Genomic DNA, 13,769 nt, shown 5'->3' with positions numbered 1-13,769 from the left:
AAATTTTTTTAAAAAAAAAACAATATGTTGTGTATAACTCTAATAAAGAAAAAATAATTTTATAAGGCACTAAAATAATTTAAAAGAACAAATAAAATAATTGAGCTTAGTAAAAATTGGATTGAGTCTTAACCTATAGTGTAACCCATTTTGACCCAAACAAATTTGAATTGGACGGGATCATAACCCGTCCAAATTTCACCGAACCAGCACAGTTGTCACCCCTAAATTTACTTATTAAAAAAAGGGAAGAAGATAATTAATTTTAAATAAAAGAAAAGAAAAGCACAAAAGTTAAGTTTTAGATTCCCCAAATCACCCCGGCAATCCCTAACCCCTTCATCACTGATCCCGTTTCTCTACGGTCGCCGCGATTCATATTTCCCGGCCAGCGAACTTCACAATTGTTCTCCGGCCGCCGCCGTCGCCGTCGCCGTCTCCATTGGTATGTATATTTTTGGTACTATTGCGTATTTTGATTGGAAAATGATCGGGAAATTGAGTGTTTTAAATATGCGGTTTTTGTTTAATTTATTGTTAATCCAATTTATGGTTGTTTTTCATTTATATATAGAGTAGTGAATTCTCCTAAAGTTTCAGTTAAGTAATTGGATAATCAACCTTCAGAAACAGGAATGCAAAAACCTAATTTCTGATATCTGCCACATAGTATCTCTTATTCTATTTACTTTTTTGATTTGATATGTAAGAATTCAAAAAGTAGTATAAGCTTTTTATTCCAATAAACTTTAATCTTTAAGTTCATTTTGTGAACACCTATTTAGTATATGAAGTTAAGAAACAGAGGTAACTATTGTTCAGAAATCTATGTTACTCCGACTATCTCAAAATGTTGCTGCACTCGTGTTGGATTCTCCAAAAATGCACTACTTTTGAATATCTGATAGGCATGTCGATACTTTCAAAGAGTACAAGCAATATAGTTTGAAATTGAATCACGACTTGTCGTTTTGGAGTTGCTGAAAATCAAATGTTTGAACTAGGCACAATGACATTTTTCTTATTACTTGAATTTTGTTTGTTTATTTTCCTTAAAACCCAATGATTGTTACTTGTTAGATGTAACTTAAAGAAGAAAAATGCTGATAAAAGTGATCATAGAAAATAGTGAAGACTAGAAGTTCTATATTGCATCATTTACCAATAGAAATGTATGCGGTAAAGGTAGAAATGCAATTGAAACTTTCAAATCTGTTGAAGCACATAGAGTTTTTAGTATAACCGTAGTTACAGCCCACTGATTTAGAATTTTGAATATATCTATTACAGCCTGCGGATTTTGAAGCATAAGAGAAGAAGGGCCCTGGATTGACCATTCCAACAAGTTGTCCACGTAGCTTTCTGGGTTGCGAACTATAATTGACACATAAGGAAGCGTCTGCACTAGGCAGACTCCATGTGCGGATGATCTGTTACTTGTTAAGTCGAGGAATGAATGCTTGTTAAGGACTTGATTAGCTGATCTTCCATCGTAGGGTTTCATGCTCGAGCTATTATCGGCTTGGCAAAGGACGAATTCGCTTCACTTTAAAGTAGGTGTGCAATGGAATTGAATGCTAACGTGTCCACAAAAAGGACAATAAACCCTAGGAAGACGGATATCGGAGGTAAACCCTTTATACTCATCATTTGTGGCAGCCTCGTTTACTACCACTGTGCCTATCGGAATTCTAGTCTCGTCTCTCTCATCTCAGACGTCTTTATTGTACTCCTTTGTTCCCTCGCCATTCTCGGACTCCTCTTTCGCCAGATGAACATCTCGGTACCTGTGGATCCTCTTGAGTGGCAGATCTCTCAGGACGCTGCCAACATGTTTTTTGCCTGCCTCGCCAATACTATCGGTGCTGCTGAGTCTGTTCTACGGGTTGCTGCTACTGGCCATGATAAGCGCTTGTTCCTTAAGGTTGTGGCTGCTCTGTATGTTCTATCATCTCTTGGAAGGATAGCATCGGGTGTTACCATTGCCTATGCTGGACTCTGCTTTCTTTGCCTTTACATGCTCGCTGAGAACTTGCAATTGATTAGCTCGAGGTATCCAAGGAGAAGAGACGGCACGAACACAGTTCAGGACGACTAAATTGATTTGATCCGGTTCAAAAAGGATGAAGGAAGGAGTCAATGCATTATTTACAGCTCTTGCTTCTAGTTATGCCAGGTTCATCGCGTGTTATTTGCCTTATTAATGTGATTTCTCTTTCCATTCATGTCTGCAGTCTTGTGATTTCCTTACATGTCCCTGTAATATATTCCCAGTCCTATGATCATTGTCTCCCCAGTTAAAGGATACATGATATAAGTTGTTAGCTCACTGTTAACAAAAGAAAAGAATACGCTTGTGATGTGAATTGAAAGATAAGTATTTTTTCTAAATTGTACTTTATTATGATACATACAAACTTGGGATTTACAATCTCTCTGGATATTTTGGATTTCAATGGCCAAAAAGGCAAGCCACAAGAATGAAACTTAAGAATATAAGGATGACTTTGCATAGTAGATGCTTTACAAGGAGGAAAGAAGAATCTTGATTTCCAATAACATTGGTCCATACTTTTGGGTTTGTAGGAGAATCCTAGCCAGCTGTTCAAAGGTGTCAAATTTTGCTAAAGTAAGATACAGAGTCATTAGAGAATCATATTTGAAGATTGGTACTTGTACTAGGGTTGTCAAAATGAGCCCAAATATAGGTAACCTGTCCAATCTGTATCAGAACTTTATGGGTAGAGCGCAAGATAATTTGAATTAGGTTCAATCTCAACCAATTTTTAAAGAATCTTCAATTGAGTCTAATTTAATCTCCAATTTTAACCCGTTATAAAACTCTTTATTTGCATTAATGTAATGTATGTTCTCATATTTAAGGTATGAATTACTATCTAATTTATATCTTCTACGATTTATCTATCCATTTGTAATTTGTTTTTGTTATTTTTTTGAGTTGTAATTCAAATTTTGGTTATAAAAGTTAAATAATAATAATATATTAAAATTATTGTGATTAAGCGGGTAAAATTGGGCGAGTCATGACCCAACTCGATTTTAGCTCATTTGAGCCCAACCCATTTGAGCCAAAAGTAAACCTGGGCAGGTCATGATCCAACTCGATTTCTATTTCAACCTAGTTTAATATGGAAAAATTACCAAATACACAACTTATTTTTTCTCACTCTCTCATAATTTCGGATACATTACCCCTTTTCTTCCCACTTCACGCTTAACTCTTCAAATTCACACCTAAAATCACGGCATGTATCAACGGTTACTTCCAACTCACTATTTTTAAATAATAATCGTATTATTCTAGATTTCTTTATCAATTTCAAGTTTTTAAAAAGGTAGAATAATTTCTTCTATCATTTTTTTGCTTTCAGTATTAGATTTTCTAATCAATTGTTTTAATTTTTTGATGTTCATTTTAAATATCTGGTACATATGAATTCTCGTCCATCGTTTAGTATTGGTCATACCCAATCAGTTTCACAAACGAAAGATCTCACCCCTCGTGTTTTTTATTAGAATAAAGATGATTTTCATGAAAATAGATCTAAACACCGCGACGATTCATTAATGATGAAGAAATTGCTAGAGGATAATTTGAGGAAGTATACATGTTCAAGTTCGAAATCCCTATTCTCTAACCCCCTCATTAATGATCTCAATACTATGAACAGATACATGAACTCATTGTTGGCTGTCTTGTGCATCCTTACATATGACTTAAGAGTTTGGATACACAGTATCTAACATATGGATGTATCTAGGCATCTGTCTATATCCATCTGTTGGTTTACCCCCTTTAACATCTCTATTGCACGGTCTTTAGCACGTCATGCTTTTTTGATTCGTAATATCAACTCCATATGCAGCTTTAAAATTGTCAATTATGTCATTTGGAGTGTGAATTCTCTTATGATTAACCAATTTCGAAGCAGCGACACCACTAACAAAGGGTACCGTAGCTTAAACTTTGTTGAATATCCTTTCTTTCAATGGACATGTATGTACTTGAAATATCTCACTCTGAATACATCAGAGTTTTCCCTAAAAGTTTCATAGTCCAAACACAGTCCTCCGAGTAATATTTTAAGACATAGTTATACTTTTTGTTTAACATAATGTATATCAAATTTAACAAATTTCAAATTTTATTATGTATCAGATATATATTAACTATCACAATGTAATGTATTAATCACAAAAAAGAAAATACTATAGAAAACAATTACATGTATAATGTATCGATCACAAGCCAAACATCTTATTGGCAACAACTACATGTTTAATGTATCTTAATACAATACTTATCAATTAAAACAAGATACATATAAATAGTAATGTATCATGATAGATCTATCAATTACAGCGATGAGCGTGATTCTTCAATTTTATTATACCTATCGTTTTCTTTGTTTTAATCATCGTAGTATTCATTGTTGCTACTATTTTTTTCTGCTTGACTTCTTCACTGTTGTAGTTTCTTTTCATATTATTCTTTATATGCTTTACTCGAGCCGAGAGTCCCTCGGAAAACGCGGCCCTTCCCTAAACTTCTTCACATTTCTTTTTCATATTAGGGAGTGCAACTTGGTGGGCATATAGATAAACCAAGAATATAAGATTGGAGAAAAAACCCCCAAAGAAGAGATGATTTTCAAAGGCTGGCAGTTAGGCTAATAGAGTTGATAAACTGACCCCTTTGTTTGATCATGAAAAGTATGACAAGATACAAATAGGGACCATATATGATAATGTCATTGCATTAAAGTATATGTGATGCATTATTTGTCAAAAAAGAAGAGGTGCCTTCCAAAGTAAATTCAAATGATGATATATTCTCTTGGCACCATTGAAAAAGATGAAGAGCCTTCTTTATCTAACCAAGTCAACATAGTGCCAATACACATACACACACAAATATTCACTCATTAATTTCCATGAAATTAATGGCCCTTCTGCATGATTCTCCCCTCTCCTCTTGCCTTTGCCTAGCATCATGGTCCCCATGATAAATTAATGAATTCAACAAAAAAGAAAAACATAAATGTATGTACACATATAATATATGAGTAGTCATAATTTTATACACTGTTAACCTAATTGAAACTACCTACAACAATAATATATCCGGTATAATTTCACCACCCGAATTTGAACTTGGGAAAAAAGGATTTGCAGTCCTTTGACTTACCACTCGGCTATGTCACCATGTATTTAAGAGTGAATATTACTTATTTAATAGGACTTAATAGTTTTCAATACATAACATTAGAATTCTAACAATACATAACAAGTATAAAATGAATTAAAAAAGAAAACAGAAAAAGAAAATAAAAAAGGACGCACATAATTAATTGACAAATATCTTGTCCATAAATAAAGACTTTTGAAACTGGTAGAATATATCAAGAAAAAAATCATTCCACTTGTGTATTTAATTATAGGACAAATTACAGAAATACACACATTTTGTTTCACTTATTTCCATTATCCCCTATTACTTTTAAAAATCTCCAAAATCCCTTATTTTTTTAATGTATCTGAGCTGCATATTAATGTATCCGAGCCAGTATTTAATATATTTGAGCTATTTTTAATATATCCGAGCTACATATTAATGTATTCAAGCCAGTATTTAATGTATTCGAGCTACATATTATGTATCAGAGCTAGTTTTTAATGTATCCGAGCTTCAATTATTGTATCCAGTTTTTTTAATTTTTAAGGAATTAATGTAATTAGAAACTTATTAGGGATAGATTATAATTTCATATTAAAACTATGGGATTTATGTAATTTGCACATTATTATATTACATTTCATAAATCTACCATCAGTAATGACTAATATAATAATTTAATTACTAGTCATAACAAAGTCATAATAATTTATACCTTAGTTGCAAATAAAAAATTAAATTACTACGAATTTGTTATGACTAATAATTAAACTAATTATATTAGTAATTTTCAAATTTTAGATGTATTGAATGTAATATATAGTCTTAAATATAGGTGATATTCCCTTGATATATCATTTATATACAGGATATTTGGTCAATTCATTCTGTGCATTCTTTTTTAAATTTAGTTTATATTTGTTATGTGTTAGAATTCTAATGTTAGGTATTGAAAACTATAAAGTTCCGTTAGGGCTAGTAATATTCACTCTTAAATAATTTAATATAAATTATTACGAATCTTTTGTTGGTTTGGTGATTGTGGTATTCGGGTCAATTTTGTATATACTCTGACTAATTTAATATTTGTCACTTTTTATCACCAGTAGCCAATATGTATAAACAAATGAAAAGAAATCACCTAATGTTTTTTTTTATCTTAGCTGAAATTACCACAAGGTTTTGAGAGAGGGTCTATTTGGATAGACTTATAACTTATGATTTATAAGACAAAAGTCAAGTCATAAGTTAAAACTTTTAATTTATGATTTTTTGCTTAAAAACCAAGTGTTTGAAAGTACCTATTTTATTTTTATTTTTATTTTTATTTTTATTTACTCTTACTTAAAAAAACAAACTGCTTAAAAGTATCTGAACAAGCCAATTCAAACAATACTTTTTATTTGCAACTTTTTTGTATGTAACAACTAACTCGTCTTAATGGAAAATTGGACCGACAATCCAATAAAAAGTTTTAGCTATAACTCATGTTATTACGTAGATAATATAATTAATAGCGTCAACTATATTGGAAGATTAGTATACTTTGATTAGTGGGGATTCATAAAGTTATATTAAAATTATTTTTGTATGAGTTTCATGAAATCTGTTATTAATACTTACGTTAGGGTAACTTGCTAAATTACATCCCCTTAATTGGGGATATAATACTTTTATGAATCCTACATATGAACGCAAGTTGTTTCGCACATTTTCTTTAAAATAGTTTTAAAAAGCAATACTTTGATTAGTATGAATATCAAAGTTCATATATTATTGATCTATTCTTTTCTATTTTGACGATATGATATCAAGAAAAAGGTTATTAATTTTAATGCACTTGAAATTTTCCTACATAATCATGGACGACAAGCTTCTAGTCGAAATAAATAGATGAATTATTTTTGTATAGTAGTAATTATTAATATTAGTTTTTATCATTATTATGTTTTTAGATCAAAATAATTTAGCACATTTTTTATCATCTTTTTAAAAAAAAAATAATTAAAGATTTTAAAAAGCAGATAATATATTTTGGTAAATGTCATTGCATTTCCTTTTTTCCAATATGTTGGTCCCCTGAAGTATCCTTAATTAAAGATTGACCCCACTTATCTGAAGAAAAAGCACATATTCCCCCTTCTGGTATTCGTAATTTTAACTTTTACCATTTGGAATAACATTTTTTTTATATAAAAACAAAGCATTTAAAAGTTATGTTGATGTGATGTGTAGTGCCTAAAACTCATCTCTATAATTATCTCTTTTTTTTCCTCCTCTTTTTTAAAGGGAGGACACATGTTTTTTTTATCGTAGTATTTGTGCCTGCTTGTGTACATATTTATCAGTTCGGTGAGGTATTTATTTTCTCTCATCAATACAAATACAAGTTATTTCGTCAAACAAGAAGAAATTACAAATTATTTTTGTGAAATTTGAATTTGAAATCACATCATTCACGACTCACTTCATTAATCGATTGATCTTGAGTGATATTTTTATCTCGATTAGAACATGAAAATGATACCTCAGGATTTTCAACCTACTTTAGTGATCACGGTCATATTCTTTTTCTAATATATTGATATTGGCTTTATACCAAAGAGCCTTCTTCATGTCTAGCATTATTAATAAGTTCTCTTCTTTTTGCACATAGTTTTTTTAAAAAAAATTTATAGATAAATCATGTCATAAAATCTGATGGAGATATGATATTTGATTCAATTCTAACTGTTGTGTTGATGATTTTGTATTTTCAGTGTAGTCAGTCCCCATTTAATTTCCTTTTATTGAATTTCTGTTTTAAATATATCCCCTGGTAATAATATTAAATATAGAGTACTGATGTGTACCTAACAAAAAAGATTGGGAAAGTTATTGCAAAGTTTCTATTTCCTAATAAGGACATGGATTCTACTAGTTTTCCAAAAGGTCCTTTAAATATGATTTTTTTTAAAAATAAATAAATTATTTTCTTATGTAAAGGTTCTTCTCTGCTTGAAGTAACTATATAAACATTGACATAATGGTAAATTCGAATCTATATTTATTTTAGTGTCCCACATCAATGTGGAATCTAGCAAAAATATGATTCGTTAAATGATTTTGAACAATACTATCTTCTGAGTTGATTCAAAATATCCATTTTATTTACATAAAATTATACGATATAAATTCTCTAGAAATTAAAATCATGACCAGGCATAATTTCAAAGATATTATGGTACAAAAATATAAGCTTATGCCAAGTAAAGAAATTACTTTTTATGAGATATAAATGAAAGACCAATACAAAATAGAAACAAAAGAGCACATGACTCTTTTATTTATTATAATGTATCAAAGTTAGACACACATTTCAATTCATTGTTTATCTGATGTCGATCGCCCCCATCTTCTTTGTTTGTCACAAAAATATCGAAAACCACAAAATCAACCAAGTGAGGGAGTAGTGCGATGATTGAAGTTTATTCATTTTTTATTGGATACTTCACATTCGAGTTATAAAAATAGAAAACTTTAATTGCATCTGCGCACCGCAAATTTAGATTAATCAAACCAATTAGAAATTTGAATGGCAATGCACCACACCCCACATGTATACACACAAGTGATGTCTAATTTATGCATAGTGTAGCTCCTTTCTTGTGACAGCCATTATTCCTTATATATATGTATATAAATCATCACACAAAAAAGTACTTCACATATTGTTTGGTTCATATATTATTAAACACCTCCACCTTCTTCTTCTGACATTTTCATTTATTAAATTTCTACCCCCACCCCCACACACAAATAATATACATCCTTTTTTCATATAATAAATATACATCCTTATATGTAACAAAGTCTGACAAGTTCATTTAACATGATGCATGAGTACACATTGTCCCAATTATTTTCTTAATTATTTTCTCTCTTTTTGCTAATTTCTAAGTAAATCAGAAAAAAAAATTAATTCATAAAAGAAAATGAAGTTTTATCTGTTTTTACATGTAAGGAATGTAATTATTTTGGATGAAATTGATAATAATCACTTCTTGTTATTTAAGTATTAACCAATGTTTTAAAATTATTCAAATTTAGTTGCTTTTAATGATGGAGTTTGAAACGTTACATGTATGATTTCAGAATAGTAAATATTAGCAAATGATCCGAAAATATATGATCGGTATATTTTTTTTCCTATTTCCTTATAACCGTGGAATTCTGATCATCTTGCACATATCTCGATTAATTTCATGAATCATGATATATCTTCCACCTCTCATTATCAAAATGTATAAGGTAATATTAAACTAAAACAGATAGGAAGAAATCATCGAAGTATTTTTAGTTTCTGCTGAAATTTTAAATTTTGAGACTTCATTGTTAACCTAATAATGCTTTTCTTTTTTCATGACAAAAAGATCTTAGCCAAAATTACTAGGAAAGTAAGGGGGAGAAGATGAATAAGAGAAAATAAATTGGAAGATGTGATCACATATCACACCTACAAGTAAAGCAAAAGCAAAGTCATGCCTATAAGTTGTCATATTTAATTTAGGTAATGGTTTTCATTTAATTAAGTTGTCCATTAACCAATGGACACCTTTCATCAATACCAATTAATTAATTATGTCATTCTTGTTTCACCACTTCCATTCCTTCCAAAATAATATATTATGATGGATATTACACCAAAGATTTATTTAGTAGGTCTCTCATCTTTGTCAAAGGTAACAAGTTATAGCCATCAAAATATGGTATATATGAACTACTTTTAAATTTATATTTTCGTCAAATATGAAACAACAATACAAACTTAAATAGATGGGTAATTAAGTAGAGGCTGATCGGAATAGTTAATAACTATGATAAATTGTGAATATTCACTAATAAAGAGATCAATAACCGAAGAACCAAAAACACTATTAATACCCCTAGCCCAAAATTTAGGAGAACAAGGTTGAAAAGGAGTAGACATTGAAAAGATAAAATTATGAAAATTAGGAAGGAAAAATTTATAGAAGGTGGAGGATTGATTGAGATGTGTATTTAGGTTTTGAGGGGAAAAATAACATAAATAGTGGGTAGGTTGTGGGGAATGGTGGAATTGGCAAGAAAATATAGCAAATGTAATTATTTTTTTTGAAAAAAGAAGAAGAGAAAAACCCTAGAGAATATGAAAAAGGAATTTGGAAGTGTATGTTTAAGTCAAGAAAATAATGGATGGGTAATGGTTGGATTAGGATTAACGTATTATAAATCACTCTTTCATTGATCCGTTCATTTTTACTTGTCCAATATTGATGTGGTACATTTTTAAGTAACTTTCCTCTATTTCGAAAAGAATAATCTATTTTCATTTTTAGTCTGTTTAATAAAATGTGACCCTTTTCTTTTTTTTTGCGATACTTTAATTTCATTTTTCCAAATAATATGTTTAAATTCACAAGATTAGGTATTTTCATATATTTGATATAACCTTAAGTTCAAATTACAAGATTAAAAAAATTTCTTTATTTTTTTAAAATTTGTGCCTAGTCAAACTAGGTATGTTTTTTTTTTCTTCAAACAGAGAAAGTCTTAAATAGTAAATATTTATTTTTAATATTGTGAACGAGTAAAACTGGATGGAGAAAGTAATAAATAAAAAAGTGTTGTGTCTACAACTCATGAAAAGAGCCTGGTTTCATGACAGTACTCTTGGAGATGATGATTTTTCAATTCTCAAAGATATATATGGAGAATAGAAAAAAATAAAAAATAGTCTGGAAAGTGATAATTAGAAAAATCAGTCAAATCTTTTTTTTTTTGTCAAATGTACACTTCGAAAATGCATGATTCAGTCCCCAGTAAAATTAATTATGGTTTGTACTATGTAGTTGTTTTTTAAACAAAAAAATTACGTGTTGTATTCTATATTAGTTATTATTTTTACTTTTCGAGAGAGGTAAATTATATGAATTTTGATTAATATTTTAATATATTTTTTATTAAATTCTTAAGAGAAGAAATATAATTATAGTATATTTTTGTATATTTTAAAATATTAAAATTATAATTTTAAAATATTAAATTAATTAAATTTAATTTAACTTTTAAGGTTAGCTAGTGAAATTGACTTTCGACAGAGAAGCAAAACATGACGACTAATATGAAACAAAGGTAGTAATTGTTTAAAGAACCTGATATTTTTTCTTAGCATAATATATAAACATGTTAGTTGTCCTCATACTTTTTAACTTTTATACAGTTGAACAAATAGACACACATTCTACGTAACATAATATAAAGTTTGAGTGTATCACGCATGAATTGTCATGTAAGACGTGTGTGTTTACTTGTTCAACTTCATACAAATTTAAATATCAATTTTTGTACATAAAAAAATAAAATATATAAATATCAATCAATTTAGGCAAAATAAGTATCATAATGAACAGAAAACGAAAGAGAAATTTGGGGTTCAGTCCAGTGGATGAAAAAAATATTTTATGTCATCTCAACAATTCAACTTATCCGTAATAAGAGCTTTCGAGATCAAGTCTTAAAATAATAATAAAAAATTCGTATCACAAATCTGAATTAGTCATGATTCTAAATCAGATAACGGACTTGGGGTCAAAAAGAAAAAAAAAAATCCCATCACAAATCTACTTAATGCAAAATAAATAGGAACTCAGTATGTGGTGTATATGTATGATATTAAAAAGTAGTTGAAATAGTAATATTTAGCTTTAATTTGTGATGGCTTCAACATATTTACAGTCAATTTCATAATCACAAGGTTTTGCTTTATTAATTACAAAAAAAAAAAAAAAAAAAAAAAAAAATCAATTAGAAAACAACAGAGGTCTCTAAGGGCCTCTAGAAGAAGAAAAAAAAAACTCGTCTAATATTTTGGAATTTGTAAGTTTCTTGACTCTTCACGAGATTCATTATTTACTAGATTTTTCTCATTTAGCTTTTTTGTTTTTGATTTATCATCTTCTTAGATGTAGCTATCATAATGATGTAGTGCAGTAGATGATACTACTCCTTCCTTAATCAGAAATTTGGATCATGGATATGAAAAAATTCTTGATAGGAAGCGTTTGATCTCGAATGGGATCTATGCGATGCAAATTTGAAATAATTGGGATCCAATATGATTACGGATTCAATAAAATCTAATAACTATGATTCAATTCAATATTGTCTCACAACTCAAAATGCTCCGAATCTAAAATGTATAAACTTCAAATTATGAATCATCCTGTGCTTTAGAATGAGCAGTTTAATCCTGCATTCTCTATTTAAAGTCGAGATAATTATCTAATAGCAATAGTTTCTAAATTTCACTATGTACCATTAATACAACAATTAAAAAAATCGTTCAATATCAGTAATACGAAACATATTTAAAAATTTTTGTTACGTTCGATAATTATTTAAACTATCGCTATTTTTTATAATTAGGCATCAAACTATGCTATTTCATGATTTTCCCCCCTTAAAACAACATGGTAATTACACAAATGATTTATAGTTATATATAGACCATCTTAAGTTAAAAATGAAATTATATGGTCCCCTCTTCTAATTTTATTTTATTTTTGCAGAAACATCATTCTCCAATTTATCCTCGTGAATTTAGTCTATGATAAGGTGGTTGTAGTTTTCTATTTTAATTTTTTGTTTTTTATTTCTTTATTTTTTTATTTTTTGTGAGATGGACGGAGAGTCATCAATATTACAAAATTAGGACCATTACTTTGAACCGCTATAAGTGGCTAATACGCGACATTTTTTTTTGTTGAACAAATTGATTTTGAAGTGACATAAAGACATATTATATAATTACTTAAAAATTCATCGAAAAATATATTTCCGATTTTCTCCTTCTTCGATTTGCATCAAATTAAATATCCAAAACTCCCCGCAGATGGCCAGTAGCCCAAAGATGTTGCGTACATGCAATTATTTTATATTGAAAACATATACACAAAAATTAGAAATAAATGATCATGGATATATCCACCCATAAAAAGAGAGAGGCTAATTTTATGAAAGAATATAAGCAAACAAAGAATGGTAATAGGTTGGTTTAGGCACTTATATTGCGTGAACAATTGTTTACCATTAACTAAGTGTTTATTCTTTATTTTTTAAATCGTGATATCTGACTAATTTACACACATTTTAACTAATTTAACGAAATAATTGCTACCTCTCACCAATAACAAATATCAAATAACTCTGTCAACTAAGACTAGAACATATAAGGCAAAATCACTTAGTATTCGCAATAATCCATTTTATTACCCCCTAAGCTATGTCCTTGGTGCCTAACTAAGTATTAATATTAGGCCAATAATTTCAGTAATTATCTCTAAAGTCAATCAATTCGGCCTGCATGCATTTCTGACTTGACTTGGATTATTACGTTGTGCTATTTAATTTATTAGTCAATTAATCAAATAAAGCTTGCTATTCATTATCTCAGCCCTAGTTAGATGCTAGGTTTTTGGTCCTACAAAATAAACATGTATACAAGTAGATATAGGTTTGGGGGGGGGGGGGGGGGGGAATCCATAAATGGTTT

At 29.5% G+C, this 13,769-nt stretch overlaps 1 protein-coding gene across 2 annotated transcripts; it reads left to right on the top strand.

Moving 5' to 3' along the window:
- Window positions 1-207: 207 nt before the first annotated feature.
- On the top strand, window positions 208-2,401 carry LOC102583013 (reticulon-like protein B22). 2 transcript variants are annotated; one of them, XM_006358555.2, is made up of 2 exons: window positions 208-445; window positions 1,291-2,401. In XM_006358555.2, exon 2 carries the CDS (start codon window positions 1,565-1,567, stop codon window positions 2,096-2,098), a length of 534 nt encoding a protein of 177 aa, XP_006358617.1. In that variant the 5' UTR covers window positions 208-445; window positions 1,291-1,564; the 3' UTR covers window positions 2,099-2,401. The 2 variants fall into 2 exon arrangements, with proteins under 2 accessions (XP_006358617.1, XP_015169499.1); XM_015314013.1 differs by lacking the exon at window positions 208-445 and adding an exon at window positions 1,124-1,172.
- Window positions 2,402-13,769: the final 11,368 nt, after the last annotated feature.

Source organism: Solanum tuberosum, unplaced genomic scaffold (genome assembly GCF_000226075.1).
Source record: "Solanum tuberosum cultivar DM 1-3 516 R44 unplaced genomic scaffold, SolTub_3.0 scf00274, whole genome shotgun sequence".
In the NCBI taxonomy this organism is placed as follows: Eukaryota; Viridiplantae; Streptophyta; class Magnoliopsida; order Solanales; family Solanaceae; genus Solanum; species Solanum tuberosum.
This window is presented reverse-complemented; position numbering and strand designations above follow the sequence as displayed.

Bases quoted from the DNA above. Each gene is read 5' to 3' on its own strand.
- LOC102583013 (XM_006358555.2), top strand. From the start codon at position 1,565: ATGGAATTGAATGCTAACGTGTCCACAAAAAGGACAATAAACCCTAGG.